The following is a 19,027-nucleotide window of genomic DNA, read 5'->3' on the forward strand; positions in this document are numbered from 1 at the left end:
AAGCTGTAAAGCCAAGAAACGTCCGTGCATCTGTCTCAAAATCTGTATTTATGCCAGAATGGCTAAGAGTTCCGTGTGCTCTGGCTTTCTTAGTGACAAGAGAGAATGTATAACTGTGGCTGATGTTTAGCGCTCGTCCTTCCTTTCAAACGGAGCATGGCTGAATGTGTCTTGTACTGAGGGCTTTTTTCTTTTTGCTCTCTCGAGGTTGACCACGCAGCTGCAATAAAGGAGTACAGCAGGTCTTCGGCAGACCAGGAAGAGCCTTTGCCGCATGAGCTGAGGCCTTTGGAAGTGCTGAGTATGACCATGGACTATTTAGTCACTCAAATCATGGACAAGGGAGAAGGGAACTTCCGAGAGTGGTACGATTTCGTATGGAATAGGACTCGTGGGATAAGGAAGGTAACTGCTCTGGCTGGGGCTCTTGGGTTGGGCAAGCAGAATATTAGAAAGTGGTGGCTGTTTAGATCTATCTGGCAGTGGAGTATGGAGGACGACAGGATGCCATTGCATATTCCAAGCGGCAGGAGTGAATATTCAGGATTAAATCTATACTCTTAATCAGGGCTTTTTTGGGAGCAGGAACACAGCTGACTTGGCATCAGAGGCCTAGTATGCAAATGAGTTCCTGCTGATTTTTTCCTACAAAAGGTCTGTGCGAAAAAATGGTGACATCAGGGGTGTGTGACCTAATATGCAAATGAGTTCCTGCTGGGCTGTTTCTACAAAAAAAAACCCTGGCCTTAACTAAATGTGCTGTTGTTTTGAGTACACTAGTAGATGGGCTTAAGATAAAAACACCTCGATCTCAAGAATCACAGGATAATTTAATTGGGGCAGTGAAAAATGTGCACAGAGAATCGAATACAGCTTTTCTGTAGTCCTGAGCGTTTACATTTGTCTTGGCCAGGATATAACCCAGCAGCATCTCTGCACTCCTCTGACGGTTTCCTTGATTGAGAAATGCACTCGTTTCCACATCCACTGTTCCCACCACCTGTGCGAAGAGCCAATGTCTTCTTTTGATGCTAAAATCAACAACGAGAACATGACTAAGTGCCTCCAGAGCCTGAAGGAGATGTACCAAGACCTGGCCAACAAGCAGATTTACTGTAAGAACGAACCTGAATTCAGGGGATACAATGTCCTCCTGAACCTCAACAAAGGAGATATTCTCAGGTATATCTTGATACAGTATTGATTTTTTTGTAAAAAAAAAAAGTTAAAGGTAGTCCCCTGTGCAAGCACCAGTGGGTTCTGACTCTGGGGTGACGCCGCATCACGACGTTTTCACAGCAGACCTATTTACGGCAGACCTAATTTTGCCATTGCCTTCCCCAGTCCTCTACACTCCCCCCCCAGCAAGCTGGGTACTCATTTTACCGACCTCGGAAGGATGGAAGGCTGAGTCAACCTTGAGCTGGCTTCCTGAACCCAGCTTCCACTGGGATTGAACTCAGCTCATGAGCAGAGGGCTTGGATTGCAGTACTGCAACTTTACCGCTCTGTGTCATGGGGCTGCTTGCAATTTTTTTGTTACTTGTAACTTTTTTATTAATAATTGATGTTTCAGTTACACAGTTAGACGGATTAAAATATATAAACAACTACAGCATTATAAAAATAATGTTAATTAAAAATAGAAACTTTAAAAACAACGAGCAAAATCTATAACATAGTATAGATAACCCATCACTTTTAATACAATTGCATTCATTCAAAATATTTTATGAGTTCTAAAGGTGCTTGTACCCTGTGTAGTTTGGTCTAATTTCTCTGTTATGGGCCACCATTGTGTTACAAATCTAAGGTATTCCTGATATGGGTCTGCTTGGGAGATACCTACAGTGATCTTACCCATAATGTAGTGGTCCCAAATTGTTAAGTACCATTGAGTAATACTAGGGGAATCTGTAGATTTCCATTTTCATGCTATGAACATATGAAGCTGCCTTATACTTTGGTCCATCAAAGTCAGTATTGTCTTCTCAGACTGGCAGCAGCTCTCCAGGGTCTCAAGCTGAGGTTTTTTCACACCTATTTGCCTGGACCCTTTTTTGGAGATGCCAGGGATTGAACCTGGGACCTTCTGCTTCCCAAGCAGATGCTCTACCACTGAGCCACCGTCCCTCTATGCATGTTTTGACAGCGGTCAATAATACTAAATTCAAGTCTTTCCGGATATTAGGAAGATTGATATATTGCCATTTTCTTAATAAAACTGTATCTGGGTTCTCTGGAATTGTATATCCTGTCAGTTTATTTACTTCCCTGTGGAATTTGGCTCCAGAAGCTTCTGATCACAGAACTGCGCCACCAACAGTGAATTAGGGACCTTACACTGCTGCCGTTTTTCCAACAAATGGGGGAGTCGTTTATTTGAATGATGTATTTGTTGAGGCCCTATATACCATCTTGATATAATGCGTATGTTCTGTTATGATACAGTATTAATTTGGTCTCTTTCATTGGCTGTGTTTTATCATTTGATGCTACATGAATTTGCTCAGACAGAGAGCATGGTCATTCTGTGACTCTGATCACAGGATAACTGCAGAAGTCCAAGCAACCCAGTTTCCTGCTCAGGCCAAAGTCATTCATCCCTTCATTAATGCCCTGACCCGGATGGCCCAGGCTAGCCTGATCCTGTCATCTCAGAAACTAAGCAGGGTCGGCCCTGGTTAGTACTTGGATGGGAGAGCACTAGGGAAGTCCAGGGTTGCTCTGCAGAGGCAGGCAGTGGCGAACTACATCTCTTATGGGGCCACTATAAATTAGTTGCAACTTGATGGCATTTTCCTTCAAGGTAGCGTTCGTAATAAATCATGGACTTATTTATTTATTTATTTGGGATTTATTTGGGATTTATATCCCGCCCTTCCCACGAATGGCTCAGGGCGGCTTACCTTAATCAAAGTCAGCAGTTTAGCTGTATTTCATCCTTTTCCCTTTAGTGTTAAGACTAGTACTCCTGTGAATAAATTGGGCCACAGAAGCACATTCTCAATGTCCACACTGAGTCCAGAAGCAATCATCTCTCTCTTCTTGAAACAACCATTATGATGTCTTATAAGGTCCCTCAGTGGCTATTAGCCACAGGGTATTTAACAATAACAACAACCTTTGTTGGCATAACAGCATAGATGTACACAATCGCCAAGGGAGAAAACATTTGAAACATTCCTCTCCTCTTAGAAGCACAGCACAGATATTTAGCCACAGTCTCAATAATCTCAAGGTTATGAGAGGACAATAGGAAGAGAGTCTTACCACCATCAGATTGTCCCTCATGATTTCGAATAAGAGGATCTAAGTACATGGCACGAATATCACAGGGTATTGATGGAACTCTCTGTCTGGGGCAGTGATGCTCTGTATTCTCGGTGCTTGGGGAGGGGGGCAACAGTGGGAGGGCTTCTAGTGTCCTGGCCCCACTGATGAACCTCCTGATGGCACCTGGTTTTTTGGCCACTATGTAACACAGAGTGTTGGACTGGATGGGCCATTGGCCTGATCCAACATGGCTTCTCTTATGTTCTTAACCAGGGATCTGATGTGTTCAGTAAAGACATGCCCCTCTCCCAGGGAGAAAAAAAACACACCTGAATATCCTTTTTAGAAATTAATGATGTAAACTTTAGAGTACTAATTGGTTTTATTCAAGCACGTAAAATGCTCAATATATGAATACTTCAACTCCATTGAACCGTTTTTAAAATTTAACTGTACAGTTGTTATAAGATATTTTGTCACAGTTTTTAGGTGTTCCTTGCTGCATGGATTTCTGCAAACAGGCCACATGGGTAGCATCCATCATTACTATTCAAATAAGCAGACACTTATTCTTTTGTTCTCAACAGAGAAGTCCAGCAGTTTCGTCCCGAAGTGCGGAACTCCAGTGAAGTCCGATTTGCAGTTCAAGCCTTTGCTGCATTAAACAGCAATAATTTTGTGAGGTTTTTCAAACTTGTACAAGCAGCTTCTTACCTGAATGCATGCTTACTACATTGCTATTTCAGTCAGGTAAGAAATGGTACATATTTAGGTAATATGGGGGTGATCTAGAATCTAAAGTTCTTATGACCTTTGGATACTTTTAACTTAATATAGTAACTTGGAAAAAAGTAACAACAGTCTCAAGTATCAGAGAAAAAGCGTGGCAAATACAGAAAGATGGGACTCACAGAGGATTTGATTTACAAAATGCTGTTTCCTGTAGTTTAACATTCTTGGAGACTTCAAAGATATTTAATGATAGTTTCCAGAAATTTGGGGATTCAGTCAAATAATATATTTGTGTAAATTTATTTATTTTATTTATTTACCTTAAATTTCTATCCCACCCTCTCCGCGAGCGGAGTCAGAAGTGAAATGATGGGTGGTTTTGGTGTCACTGGTGTGAGCAGCCAAATAGTTGTGTGAAAGGACATGCTGTGTATTTCCAACAAAACCAATTAACAGGAGCTTTTAAAACACTTCCAGATCCGCAGAGACGCTCTGAAGTCTCTCAATATTGCATACACTGTGAATGCTCAGAGGTCGACCATCTTTCCACTGGACAATGTGGTTCGCATGTTACTCTTCAGGGACTCTGAAAGCGCAAGTGCTTTTATCAGCTACTATGGCCTCAGTGTGTCTGATGGGTAAGTGCTCATTCTTGGCGCTCACTCAAAGAGGTAGTGCAGGGGTGGCCAAACTGTGGCTCAGGAGCCAAATCAGGCTCTTTCATACACATTGCGTGACTCTTGAAGCCCCCACAACCCTGTTGGGCGGCTTGGAGAAAGCATTTCTTTCTTTAAATTACTTCTCTAAGCCAACTGGCAGCTTGAAGAATGCATTTAAAGTTGCTTTCTTTCCATATCTCCTTCCCCCATCTATTTGCCTTCCTTCCTTCCTTCCTTCCTTCCTTCCTTCCTTCCTTCCTTCCTTCCTTCCTTCCTTCCTTCCTTCCTTCCTTCCTTCCTTCCTTCCTTCCTTCCTTCCTTCCTTCCTTCCTTCCTTCCTTCCTTCCTTCCTTCCTTCCTTCCTCTTGTGTCTCTCAAATATCTGATGTTCAAGTTTTGTGGTTCTCAAACATCTGACATTTATTCTATGTGGCTCTTATGTTAAGCAAGTTTGGCCACCCCTGCGGTAGTGTATCCTAGAGTGAGATAAGCCGAAACTGACATTTTTCCTTCAGGGTGGCAGCTCTCCTTCAGCTGCTTACTTCTCCCTCCCCCCAGGTTAAAACCATCGTATCTTAACATTGAAAAAAATGCAGCATTAGTGTGAGGCAGAGCTCAGTTCCCTGGAAGTGATCAAAATGTGTTACTTGTTGGGCTCAAGAGCTTTGTGGCCTCGGATTCCATGAATCGTGAGGGTTTGGTTATCTATGGAGACATGCAAGTTAAGTGTAGCTGAAACATGATGGGGGAGAACATTAGGAGCTGTTTATCACAGGCATAGCCATGAAGGGAGAGGGCAGAATACGGGTCTTAAAAATGGTTCTTATTTTACTTGTACATGATACAGTAGGTATGTCTTAAGAAATACGGGGAAGTCTTTTATTAAATTTGTGGTTCATCATTACATGCTTTTGTTTTTCTTCTTACAGTTTTGTGGAGTTGAATCGTTCAGCCTTTTTGGAACCAGAAAGCTTACACAAACCAAAGAAGTCGCCATTTGTTAGCCAGAAGCTAAATGGGCTGGTGGGGGAAATTGTCTGTGGGGGACCTCTGCCAGCCGTAACTTGCCATGTACCTGTGTGCAGTTTCAACGGGCAAAACAAATACACTGGGGAGAGTGCTGCGGTGGATTTGGCCAGCAGTAGTCAGAAAGCCAGTGCCGATGCCTCAGGTGAGATGGAATGTTCATGTCCGTAGCCCAGAGGGACTGCAGAAAGTAGCACGAAAAACAGCTGGGTAATGTGGTTCGCATGTTACTCTTCAGGGACTCTGAAAGCGCAAGTGCTTTTATCAGCTACTATGGCCTCAGTGTGTCTGATGGGTAAGTGCTGCTCAGCTATTCACTGTCCACACTGCTCAGCTGTTTTCAGCTGTCTTTGAAGTTTAAAAGGACAACCTCAAAGAGATAGTGTATCCTAGAGGGTTCCAACAAGAATGCGGATTTGGCCAGCGGTAGTCAGAAAGCCAGTGCTGATGTCTCAGGTGAGATGGAATGTTCATGTCCATAAGAACATAAGAGAAACCATGTTGGATCAGGCCAATGGCCCATCCGGTCCAACACTGTGCCACGCAGTGGTCCAGAGGGATTGCAGAAGGTAGCCCGAAAAACAGCTGGGCAATGAGAAGGTGCTCCCCGCCACTCAGCTGTTTTTGGTTGTCTTTAAAGTTTAAAAGGATAACCTCAAAGAGGTAGTGCATCCTAGAGGGCCACAACAAGAATGTGGAAACTTTTCAGAATGGGGGATGAGATTAGCCAAAACCGACATCTTTCCTTCAGGGTGGCAGCTCTCCTTTAAAGCGTAAAGGGACTGTACAAAACAGCTTGAAACAATTGAGCAGCTGTTTGCAGCTTACATGGGGAACAGAAAGCAGGGGTTTAAAGGGACTCTTTAAACTCTTGCTTTCTACTCCACCCACGGACCACCACAAACTGCTTTAAAGTTCATGGATGTTCGTGATGGTAGGCCTGTTTGTAAACCATGAACAGGGCAAAATTTGTGATGAATTTTGCTTTGTGGTTTGGTTTGTGCCCGTTCTTAGTCTTGATCCAACCAAGATACACCAAAATTAACAGCTTTTACTTTTCAGTTGTTTCTGATGGAGGTAGAGACTGGAAGGTAATCCTTCCCAGCTGTTAGATTGCATTCTGTTCTGCTTTCCCTCTTTCTATTGGTAATGTGTTCCCTGTTTTACAGGACTCAGAATGATTTGCATTCAATAAGCAGTTAATGCAGTAGGAATTAAGGGATAGAATGCTAAATGCTGTATCTAAGCATTAAAGGTGTGTTCTCTGTATACCTGGCATATTGCTCAACCTGGAAAAGGAGTGCAGTATACATTCAGCTGTTCTGTGCAAATTGCAGCATTCTGCATCTTGATATGATGCTGTCTCATGCAGCCAGGCTGTTGGTCCCTTTAGCTCAGTATTGTTTTCTCTGCATCCATATTGGCTCTCCATAACCTCAGGGTTTCCCAGCCTGGCTACCTGAGCAGTGTTCCCTCTAAGGTGAGTTAGTGTGAGCTAGCTCACAGCTTTTTAGCCTCTGACTCACACATTTTTGTCTTAGCTCAGAAAGGATGGCCCCAGAGCAAACTAGTTTTTGCAGTAACCAAATCACTGGCTCACAGCTTTAATGCCAGTAGCTCACAAAGTAGACTTTTTGCTCCACAGCATAGAGGGAACATTGTACCTGAGATAATTTTTCTGAATATCCCTGGATACCAAGAATCATAGAGTTGGAAGGGACCTCCAGGGTCATCTAGTCCAACCCTGTGCACAATGCAGGAAACTCACAAATACCTCCCCCTAAATTCACAGGATCTTTATTGCTTGACCTTGAGCCTGGGGCTTTCCTCTCATAAAACCTGGGCCTTCCCCAAGTTTATTGGCAAAGACTCTTAGCCTTGCCTAGTCTCAGAGAGGAAAGCAGATATAAATTGGTGCAATATTCTTTACCTTTCTAAGCAGCTGAATGTTTCCTCTCTCTTACCTACAGAAGCAAAAGCAGAAGGAGATGAAATGGACTTAGAGCCGCGTCAGGTTCACCCCCCACCGTTGGCTTTGCCACTCCAGCCGGCCCCCTTGCCTTGTGCTGCAGTCTCTGCCTTTCAGCCTCTTCCACAGCCAGCAGCACCTCCTCCTCCTCCTCCGAAACCTCGGCCTGCTTATTGTGACACGGTGAGGAACTTCATATGAACATATGAACATTTGAAGCTGCCTTCTACTGAATCAGACCCTTGGTCCATCAAAGTCAGTATTGTCTTCTCAGACTGGCAGCGGCTCTCCAGGGTCTCAAGCTGAGGTTTTTCACACCTATTTGCCTGGATCCTTTTTAATTGGAGATGCCAGGGACTGAACCTGGGACCTTCTGCTTCCCAAGCAGATGCTCTACCACTGAGCCACCGTCCCTCCCCTTCAGGAAAACTTCAGGAAAACTTCTGCCATTCCTTCTGCACTTATTTATTTAAAACATTTCTTTGCTGTCTTTTTACCCAGTCTGGGTTCCCAAGATGGTGAAGAGAAAAAAAAAATTAAAACATTTGAATGCTTAAATGCATTTAAATGAATTAAAAATAATTCAGTGAAAACCCAGAACAGACACTACCAGAGGTGGGCCAATAGCCAAAGAAAGAAAGCTTCACCTGCTGGCAGAAGACACCTACAGAGGGAGAGAGGCAGATCTCTCTGGGGAGGGAGATCCAAAGTTTTGGTTCCATGAAAGGAAAAGCCCTCTCTCAGGTTGCCATCTCTCTAGCCTCAGACGGAAGTGGCAACCAAGGCAGGGCCTTCAAGAAGAAGAACACTGCAGATTCACAGAAAGCTGCCCTTTCAAGGACTACTCTGTGACAGCTATGGCTGACCCAAGCTGCAAGTAGAGGAGTGGGGAATCAAAGATGGTGGGAGTGAGTGGGTAGATCCATAGGGGAGAAGACAGTCCTTCAGGTATGCTGGTCCCAGGCTGTGCAGGGAAAGGTCAATACCAGCACCTCAAACTGAGCCTAGAAGGAAAATGGAAGCCAGTGTAGACGGAAGAAGACCTGGAGTGATATGGTCCCTATGACCCACTCTAGATTACATGCTGGCTGCAGTCTTTAACGGCTATAGCTTCCGGACAGTCTTCAAGGGCAGCTCCATGTGGAGTGCAGTGCAGGAATCTAATGTAGAGATTACCCTGGCAGGCACCACAGTGTAATTTTGAAAAGCAAACAAATGTTTCCTTAAAATTCCATATAAAACAAAGTAATATTTTTTGTACAGTTTTTAGTGGAGTGTTTTCTACAGAATCACACAGAAAATTGTTACAAAAATTTGGCGAGATGAGTGGTTGATCTGAGTGGAAGTTAGGTTTGAAGGGAAAAGATAACAGGATGTGTTGGATAGTAATCAGGGCTTTTTTTGAGCAGGAACACAGTCCCGGCTGGTTTGGTGTCAGGGGGTGTGGCCTAATATGCAAATGAGTTGCTGCTGGGCTTTTTCTACAAAAAAAGCCTTGTTAGTAATTACGTTTGCATGTGAATTTTGGGGGAAAGGCTTATTCTTTATCGGTGATGCTTAGGACTACAAACCTGTAAAGGTGAATTGAAACCTTTTTATTTTTTGCTAATCTGGAGACAGAAGTAAAAGGAATTATATGTGAGAGATATTTTCAGTTGATCGTTGTGTAGCACAGCCACAAAATAGGCAAATGCAATCTGTGAGGTAGGGCCTTTCCTTCTGGGATCAGGGCGACAACTTTCCCAACTACTTGGAGCTGGAATGCAAGTGACTTGGAAGGGAGTGCCCCATCAGGTGAAGGTATGTTCCCTGCGGTGTGGCTCTCATCCTTGAGCCCTGTGAGTGGTTTGCAGACACCTTCGGTACTGAGTTGCCCTGTGGGTTTTTTGCAATTTCCCCCCATTCCTGCATTAAATCATGGAGGAGTGCTGTAGAATGGGTTAATGAGAAGCTGTGGGTTGGGATATTTGGGACACTTTAGATATTAAATATTTGCAAGGTAGAACTGGACTTATATGATACAACTCAGTGAATTTATACAACTCGAGGTATGTGTATTTAATATTGTTCTATTAAGTTCCAGGGAAAAGAGAATGATATTCTTGGGTGCCAGCTGCTGATTCTCAGTGCTTTCGTTTTGTTCCCAGGACATAGTGGGAGTAGTCGAAGAGCTGGTGCATGATGTGCTGGAGGCGGAATGTAGAGAAGTCGGCGCTGCAGGGGCAGCCTACATGCAAGCTGCAAGATGGTAAAGTTACTGTTGCTGTTAGAATACTATGTCTGAGGCACATCATGATCTTGTTAACCTTCCCAGAAGTAGTTGAATACAATAGTTATGAACAAGGCTTTTTTTGAGCAGGAACGCACAGGGACACAGTTCCGGCTAGCTTGGTACCAGGGTGTGTGTGGCCTAATATGCAAATTAGTTCCTGTTGGGCTTCTACAAAAAAGCCCTGCGCAAAACAATGGTGGCATCAGGAGATGTGGCCTAATATGCAAAGGAGTTCCTACTGGGCTTTTCTACAAAAAAAGCCCTGGTTATGAATGTTTTGTTGGTGGTGGTAAACTGTCTGGGCAACTTGCTGTCACATCTGGGCAAACACCCATCAGTGATGTCAGCCAGTGTTCTGGAACAGGGGTCCCCAGGGTGGTGCCCATGAATGTGATCGTGCCAGCGGATGCCTTTTTCTGTACCCGCCTAGTGTTTTTACACCAGGTAGGACATTTGCCCAGCAAAGCTTATGATTGACTATTGGAGATTTGATCAGTTACACAGATTTCTTAAAAGGTTGCTTTGGCCACAGCTGCCAGTAACTGTGTTACTGAAAGCTAAGCTGTGGCAATGACTTTGTGACTGGCTCCACCTCATGTGGCAGCCATTTTGTTGCTGTGCCCCACCCTGCCCTGTCAGAGTCCCAAATGGGCCCGCAAGCCCAAAAAGTCTGGGAACCTCCGCTCTAGAAAATTTAGTAATACCGTAGAGTTTCTAGAACATTGATTGATGCACTGATATCACATCTGGGGGGGTTTTGCCCAGACATCATGTCGGTACATAGTTCAGTGTCATTTCTGCTCCTTTCCCAGCCCTCAAAGCTCCTGGGGCTGGTAGGCCAGCACCTGTCATCCCCACCTACTGGTCATCTACTGTAACTGCAGGCCTCTCCATGTCAAGCATGCTATTTCTAAGTGCTGATTTATCCATACCTTTCTTCTCCTCCCCTTCCCCCTCTCACTCCACTCATTTCCTTCCCCCCTGTGAGTGCATAATAAAACTTTCTTCTCAGAATGTGTAGTGTAAGCTTGCATTAAATGGTGTAAAGTGCCTCTCCCCCAGATTCACACAGCCATGCCTTATCAGCTAGCAGGGAATGTGTGAGAAATGGAGATGTGAACATTCCTTAGTCATAAAGAGATAGTAGTGAGTAGCCTTTGAACCTTCATCCCCATTTGCATCTTTATATTATTCTTTTGAAGTTATCTGTAACCCTGCCTTTTGAACTAGCCTATAAGACACTATGCAACTTTGTATTCAGTATTACTTCCAAGGAATCTGTCCTCGGAGCAAGTCATAGTTTCAATAAAACAAGTCTTTGATTTAAAACAAAAGCTTGATTATTTCGAAATATCTATGCTTGACACTCCAAACAGCCAAACACCATCTATTGCCTACTTACTCAACTCACTGCCTTTGTCATTTGTTTGTCTCTTCCTCCGAGAAGACCTTCCTCCAACAGAAGAGCCTCTGAAGTTGGAGGAGGGAGGCTTAGGCTGGTGGAAGGTTTCAGACTTCAGTGGAGCTGTAAGGACAAGGGTAGGAGCAATGTTCCCTCTCAGCTGCAGGGTCTTGTGAGCAAAAATTCCACTTTGTGAGCTACTGGCATGAAAGTTGTGAGTTGCTGCATCAATTAGTGTGCTCTGGGTCATCCTTCCTGAGCTATGACAAAAATGTGTGAGCTGGAGGCTAAAAATCTGTGAGCTAGCTCACGCTAACTCCGCTTAGAGGGAACACTGGTAGGATGCACCTTGCTCTTAAGGTCTGTTTTAAGGGCATTTAAACAAAAGAAGGAAACTGGACTTCAGTGCCCGGTAAAATCTAATAGTGGACTTGTTCAGAAAATCCTCCACATTTATGGAAACCTAGCCCAGCTTCTGTAATAGTTTTTTACAGTGCTAAAAGTTAACTCTCAGTGTTTTCACAGTAACTTGTTAACTCGTTTGTTTTGTAATTAGATCAAGCCTCTTGGAAGTATTTCTTTAGTAAAGTCAACAGTTTAAAAATACTTGACAAGTATTTGGCTGGTCAGTGGACCAGACCTTGATGAATCCAAAACGCAGTTAACTTGAGCAAACGAGCATCATTAAAAAGCTTCTGGGACAGAGGATGAGAGAAGGATCAGTACTGGTAGAAACCGCATTGTGTGCATACAGGGAAGAGTTCACAGTGATTTCCTTTCTCTGTGCAGGATGTCTGATTCTACTGCAAATGAACTCATGTCAGAAGTGATGCTGGAAGCCTTGAGGAAGATTGCTTCTAATACCTTAAATGCAGAAAGAGAGCGATTTGAAGAGGAAAAACGGCGGGCTGAAGAACAGAGGTAAACGTTCTCCTTCAGCATTTGTAGTAAGGCTCTTAAGATCATTTGAACTCCGCTCAAACATTTGAATGGCTTGTATTTGTTATGGGTCGCTGACTGAGCTGTGGAAGGAATCCATGGCCTCCATACCAGATGACTGGAAAGTAGCAGATGTTGCAACACCTTTAAAAAAGGGATTTCAAGGAAGATCCAGATAATTATTTTTATTTATTTAGTCAGTTTATGAATTGCATATTCCCTATGATGTAAGGCTGTAGGCCGGAAGTGGCTAAACTGCAGATCAGAAGCCACATGGGGCTCTTTCACACATATTGTGTGGCTCTCGAAACTCCCACTGGCCTGTCGGCCAACTTGGAAGGGGCATTTCTCTCTTTAAATCACTTCTCCAAGTCAAGCCAGCCGGCAGCTTGGAGAATGCATTTAAAGTTAAAGTTGCTTTCTTTCCACCTGTCTCCCCCCTCCCTCCCTCCCTCCCTCCCTCCCTCCCTTCCTTCCTTCCTTCCTTCCTTCCTTCCTTCCTTCCTTCCTTCCTTCCTTCCTTCCTTCCTTCCTTCCTTCCTTCCTTCCTTCCTTCCTTCCTTCCTTCCTTCCTTCCTTCCTTCCTTCCTTCCTTCCTTCCTTCCTTCCTTCCTTCCTTCCTTCCTCATTGGAGTCACTGTCTGCCTGCTCTCAAACATCTGCCTTTGCGGCTCTCAAACACCTGATGTTTATTCTCTGTGGCTCTTACATCATGCAAGTTTGGCCACCTCTGCTCTAGGCGAGTTACAACTAATGAAACCAAGTTAAGCTACAGCATTTCAGACAGCATTTCAAATATTTCTTTGCTATCTCGTTCTTGACTGTGCCTTACACTCGCAGGCAGGTGAGGAGTGGGGCAAAGCAAAGATGGAGGGGAAAAGTAAAAAAGAGGAGGGTGTCGGCTGTGACAGAACTATCACTCTGGTGGAGCATCTCTGTCTTACAGGCCCTGTGGAATTGCATCAGGTCCCACAGGGTATCTGGCAGAGAGTTCCATCAGGTCAGAGCCAGGGTCAAAAAAGCCCTGGCTCTGCTGGGGACAGCCAGAGATCTTCAGGCCCAAGGACCCACCAGTAGGTGGTTCTCAGTGGTGGGGTCCCAAAAGGATCAGCACCGGAGCTGACGCTATTTTAATTTCTTCATAAATAACTCGGGATTGTGGGTGAGCCAGTGTAGTAGCCAAGCCAACTTTTTCTCCCTGTCCCATAACTAGAACTCTGAGGCATCCAGCAAAGTTGATGGGCAGTAAATTCTGGATGGTCAAAAGGAAGTACTTCTTAACTCAATGAGTCATTGAATTGTGGAATTCACTGCTAATGGATGTAGTCATGACCCTGAGTGTAGATGGCTGTAAAAGGAGATTAATGTGGGAGAGGTCCATCAGTGACTACTAGCCATGGCGACTGTGGGGAACCTCTACAGCCAGAGGCAGCCCGCTTCTGAATACCAGCATGAGCAGCATCAAGGGAAGGCCTTGGACTCCATGTTTTGTTTATTGGCACTCTGGGTTTATTGGTTTGCCCACAGTGGAAACTGGCTGTTGGAGTGGATGGACCTCAGCCAGCAGGGCTCTTGTATTCTTAATTCCTCCAGGTTAAGCCCATTTTCAGACAGGCGCTTTTCCCTTCCATATTTTTGTGTTTCTGTATTTCAGTTCTTTTTTGAGCTTGTTGCTCTTCATTCTTGTTGAACTTGGACGGTAACTAATAATAAAGTCAACCAGACTTTCATCTAAAGACACCATCCCTGAATGAAATCCAGACAATAGCATTAATATTACCTGTATCCCAAGAATGTTCCTGTTCTGATACATTAATCTTTATATAGCTAGTAATAGTAATAGTAGTAGTAGTAGTAGTAGTAGTATAGAGCCCCGTGGTGCAGAGTGGTAAAGCTGCAGTACTGCAGTTCTAAGCTCTGCTCACGACCTGAGTTCAATCCCGACGGAAGCTGGGTTCAGGTAGCCGGCTCCAGGTTGACTCAGCCTTCCATCCTTCCGAGGTCGGTAAAATGAGTCCCCAGCTTGCTGGGGGGGAAAGTGTAGATGACTGGGGAAGGCAATGGCAAACCACCCCGTAAAAAGTCTGCCATGAAAACGTTGTGAAAGCAACATCACCCCAGAGTCGGAAATGACTGGTGCTTGCACAGGGGACTACCTCTACCTCTAGTAGTAGTAGTATTCTAGATTTTGATGTTAAACTGTTCATTTATTCAGGATTGTGGAATTAGATTCTAGAGAAGAACGGTTTACCTTGTGTGCAGACAGATATAACAGCATGTTCTCCCCACCCCTAAATCTTAGACGAAAGCAAGAAAGAGAGAAGTTCATAACTTTGCTGAGCCAATCTTTGGGTGCAGAATTCACAGAAGAAGTAGTAAAGGAAATTGTGGGAGAGGTTTCAGCTAAAGAGTTACGGTAAGTGGCCAAACACATTAACTAACTGCCAGGTGGATGTGTGTTCATTTATTTATAAGAACATCTGTATCCCACCTTTCCTTGTAGTTTAAGAATGAAATATATATGTATATGAAATGCTGTATATTGTTATCACTAATACAAAGCAGAATAAAGACCTTCCTGTTCTGTTTGGCTAGCTGTGAAACAAACTAACTTAATTAAAACACGGCGCTGCAAACAGATGGTTCTCATTCCCAGTGCTGCATAACTGATCCAGCTGCATGCTAGATCCCTGTGCCAGAATCCCCTTGAAAGAAGTTGTGCCTCAGACACATTCTATTCAGTCACTGTCCTCTGAAGCCTGACTCCTTTTTTTAATCACCCAATGTCAGCAAAGGGGTTAATTGAAGTTCCAAAATGATCAGACTTGTCTTTGTTGAAAAGAAAGTTTCATTTATTGATTACAACAACGTTGCTCTCTACAAGGACTAATTGAAACTGATAACGGCTAGCTGGGATCAGTTGGCATTTATTGGTATACATCAGGGATTTATTAGGGTTGGTTAGCAGTAAATAAACATTTCAAAAACAGTGTTTACTTCAATGGATCACAAAGCTGACACCCATATAAGAAGAAGAAGAGAATATATTGGATTTATATCCCATCCTATACTCTGAATCTCAGAGTGGTCACAGTCTCCTTTATCTCCCCCTGCAACAGACACCCTGTGAGGTGAGTGGGGCTGAGAGAGCTCTTACGGCAACTGCCCTTTCAAGGACAACTCCTATGAGAGCTACGGCTGACCTAAGGCCATTCCAGCAGGTGCAAGTGGAGGAGTGGGGAATCAAACCCGGTTCTCTCAGATAAGAGTCTGCACACTTAACCGCTACACCAAACTGGCTCTCAGTTATAATATTTTATTGAATACTAATATTTTATTTTATTGACTACTAATTGTCCAGAACAACAATAAGACAAACTATAACAAAAATGGCTCATATTGGTTAATAAAAAAAGAATGCCAATATGCTAAGTTGTAACAGCAACTACAAGTTGGTTGACAGCATAAACATTGAGAGTAACCATAGAGATAAATTTTCTTTCCCCTTTAGAAACAAAAAATAATATACAAAGCTCCCTCTATAAATAGCAAACAAAGAGATAAAATCCATATGTAGTGTTCATTGCTTCAGTTATAGAAAAACATTCTTATTTAGATGCTAAATAGTCTAATACAGGAAACCAAATGCCCACGAAAGATAGCCATAAGGATCAGATTCATGTTGATTTAAAAAGTCTGTAACTTTATCCAATATGCACAGGTCTTGTACCTTCATAAGCCAGTCTGTGGAAGTTAATGGTTAATGCTATTCTGGCTGCTGCTGTTAATTTTTCTATTAATTCTAAAGTATGAGTTTAATTTATGATCTAACCGTGGATTCATAACCAGCACTTCCATTGTAAACGATATTCTCTCTCTAGTAATTTCAAAGATTAAATTTGACACAAGCTTCCAAAATGAGTGTACATGTCTGCAGTTCCACCAGCAGGGTTTATAATCTCCCAACTGTGCTGCATCCTTTCCAACAAAACAGGGACCTTTTGAAGCCAGGCTTCTTCACCAGGAAAGTTAAGAGAGGACAAGGAAGAAAGTTAGGCAGAGTCACTCTTGTCTTTATAGACAAATTCCCCCACTCCTTCACTCAATAGTGTAATTGTCTGAACTGGTGTTCAGCAGCTGCACAAGGCATTTTCTCTTCAGATAAACCCATGCAAAGTGAATTAAATCCTTTTAGCCAACCCCTATAGTAACTACTACAATTGAAGAGAATAGAGAGGGATATAGAATATCCCAGAGATGTCAAATGTCCGGCCTACCCAGGGCTTTAATCAAGCCCATGGGGCTCTTTTCTCCCCCTTCCTGTCCTCACCCTTTGAAGCTCCGAGGCTGCCAAAGTTCCCAGCTCCTTCTTCCTTGTATTTGCAGGCTGACGCAGAGTAGTCTACCTGGGCACAGAGACCTTAATGGAAAATCCGTTCCATGTTTTCCTTGCAGCTTTGTCTGTGCTGCAGTGTATTTTAAGGGAGTGGAGCTCAGTTTCACTATTCAACATTGATATGGCCAGTTAGAAGCTGTTCCTTGCTGGAGCTGTGTGACCTTGCAAATAAAGGGTTGATGCTTTGAGCCAGCATGTTTCTGCTGAATGGACCTTGGCACTGGTGTCTACTGAGAACCCACAGGCAAAGGGAGATATTACACTGAAGAGTCATTGCTAATCTGAGTAGACCTGGGGGCAGGGGGAGAAGTTTGCAATGCCCAGCCATTTCCTGTTTCCTATGCCCAGAGCATTTTCATATTTTTTTGTTTATATTTTTAGTTTTTGCTGTGATCCTTGTGCTTTTTCTTGATGTTTTATTTTTAAACTTGTATTGCCAAATCCCACTTTCCATTTTAAACAAAGTGTCGCGAGAGTTTAAAGCATGTTTGTATTTTAAGTAAAAATATCTTTAGTTTGTTTTCCTCTGTATCCTTGATAAAGTTGATGTCTCTGCTACCTGGCATTACATTTTATGACATGCATGGCTTGGCTCCACAAAGTCCCATTTATGTCAGATCTGGCCCTCGTAACAAGTGAGTTTGATACCCCTGAAGTTTCTAGACTTGCCAAGGAGACCAGTGATATTGAACTACGTCAGACCAGACTCAAAACTTTCAGTTTCCCATTTTTTAAATGTTTGCTCTGTCACTAATGCTCTTCGGTTAGAGGTGTCCATTTTCTAAGATCAGATTTTTAAAAATTCTGTCCTAGGTGTGCTTTGGAGGAAGACCACAGAGCACGCGTTGCCCGTTGCTCAAAGGAAGTCTGTGCTGAAATAGTGGGCGTGTCTCTGGAAGAAGAGATTTTCCACTGTGCTAAGGAGACGCTGCAGGAACTCCAGTGCTTCTGCAAATACTTACAGCGGTAGGTTGAATGAAGCCATTCGAGGTCGGCCTCCGCAAAGTGTGTTTGCCTGAGTGGCACATCAGTAGCCTTCTCTTCCTTTGAGGAGCTCAGGGTAGCTCACCTGGAGCCATCCCCTTATCCTTGCAGTTTCAGTCTACCTGTCAGGTATGTTGGGCTGAGAGGTGAAATAAGCTGTGAGGACTGAATCTGTCTCCCAACAGCACTGCTTTTTCTTTCCAAGTGCCTCTGCACCTTCTGATCTCTGCAGGCCATGCTTCTCTGTCCCTCTGTCTGATCCACCCTGACGGCCACTGGGCCATTAGTGGCAGGAAAGAACCCCTCATTTGGCTGCTCTGAGGCTCTCATGAGGCTTGCCAGCAGATAAATCCTTTGGAGATGGCAGATTTGTATTCTAGTGAGTGCATTTATGCTGGCAAGGACCAATGCCTTTCCTTCAGATGTTTTTTACGGCAGATTCCTCCAAATCCCATATAGTGAAAGAGTCTGTCCTTGTGGGGCGAACAGTCCAGATTCCATCCAACATATATTGCTGGACTACCAGCTGTATTCTAACCCCCGGAGGGAACTGTTCGGAAATCTTTCTCTCCTTCCCGGTAACCTAGTGAATGGGATTGACTATCGCCCCCTACTGAAAGATAATGAAATGGAAAGTTTTAACTATAGAAAGTAAAACTGAAGTACTTTCTTTGTAATGAGTTTTTTTTAAATTTATTCCATTGATCTAGTAAAATTGCTTCGGGTTGGAACAGAATATTTACTTGTAACATTATATTGATTATTGATGTTATTTTAAACCAAAATTTTTGTAAAAGTGAACAAGACCACCAGCAGTGAAAGAAATTAGCACCACGACCTCATTGTTTTGGACAATATTGTGAATTAGAGAAATTTATGTGATGTAAAGCAGGGGTGGGGAACCTCTGTCCCGAGGGCCGTATGCGGCCCTCGAGGTCACTTGGTGTGGCCCTCGGGGATTGCTGGGCCAAACCGAGCCATGTGGCAGCCTCCCTGAGGCCTGGCCAACTGGCCAGAATTGCTACAGGGCCTGTCACAGTTCAGTTTGCACTTGGTTATCCCAGATGGTGTGGCCTAATATGCTAATGAGTGTGTGACCTAATCTGCTCATATAGGGGATGTGGTCTAATATTCTACAAAAAAGCCCTGGACCTATGCATTTGCCTAGGGTGGCGGGCTCTGTGTGTCAGATTAGGTTTTCCTTGAAAGGGCAGCTTCTGGGAGAGCTCTCTCAGCCCCACCCACCTCACAGGGTGTCTGTTGTGCGGGGAGAAGATATAGGAGATTGAAAGCCGCTGTGAGACTTTGATTCAGAGAGAAGGGTGGTGTATAAATTTGCAGTCTTCTTTGGTAAAAATGCTGCTGCAGTAAT

The 19,027-nt window shown here is 43.7% G+C and overlaps 1 protein-coding gene across 1 annotated transcript in view; it reads left to right on the forward strand.

Annotated features, from left to right (window-relative positions):
- MCM3AP (minichromosome maintenance complex component 3 associated protein) overlaps positions 1-19,027 on the forward strand; it is a 57,365-nt gene that overhangs the window by 14,420 nt on the left and 23,918 nt on the right. The window contains exons 8-17 of the mRNA XM_060232074.1: positions 208-405; positions 914-1,182; positions 3,864-4,026; positions 4,486-4,646; positions 5,597-5,838; positions 7,664-7,845; positions 9,810-9,910; positions 12,126-12,257; positions 14,578-14,691; positions 17,485-17,637. Of these exons, the coding sequence (XP_060088057.1) occupies positions 208-405; positions 914-1,182; positions 3,864-4,026; positions 4,486-4,646; positions 5,597-5,838; positions 7,664-7,845; positions 9,810-9,910; positions 12,126-12,257; positions 14,578-14,691; positions 17,485-17,637 (1,715 nt within the window). The remainder of the gene's footprint in view (positions 1-207; positions 406-913; positions 1,183-3,863; positions 4,027-4,485; positions 4,647-5,596; positions 5,839-7,663; positions 7,846-9,809; positions 9,911-12,125; positions 12,258-14,577; positions 14,692-17,484; positions 17,638-19,027) is intronic.

The sequence above is a fragment of the Heteronotia binoei genome, chromosome 1, assembly GCF_032191835.1.
Source record: "Heteronotia binoei isolate CCM8104 ecotype False Entrance Well chromosome 1, APGP_CSIRO_Hbin_v1, whole genome shotgun sequence".
Classification (NCBI taxonomy): Eukaryota; Metazoa; Chordata; class Lepidosauria; order Squamata; family Gekkonidae; genus Heteronotia; species Heteronotia binoei.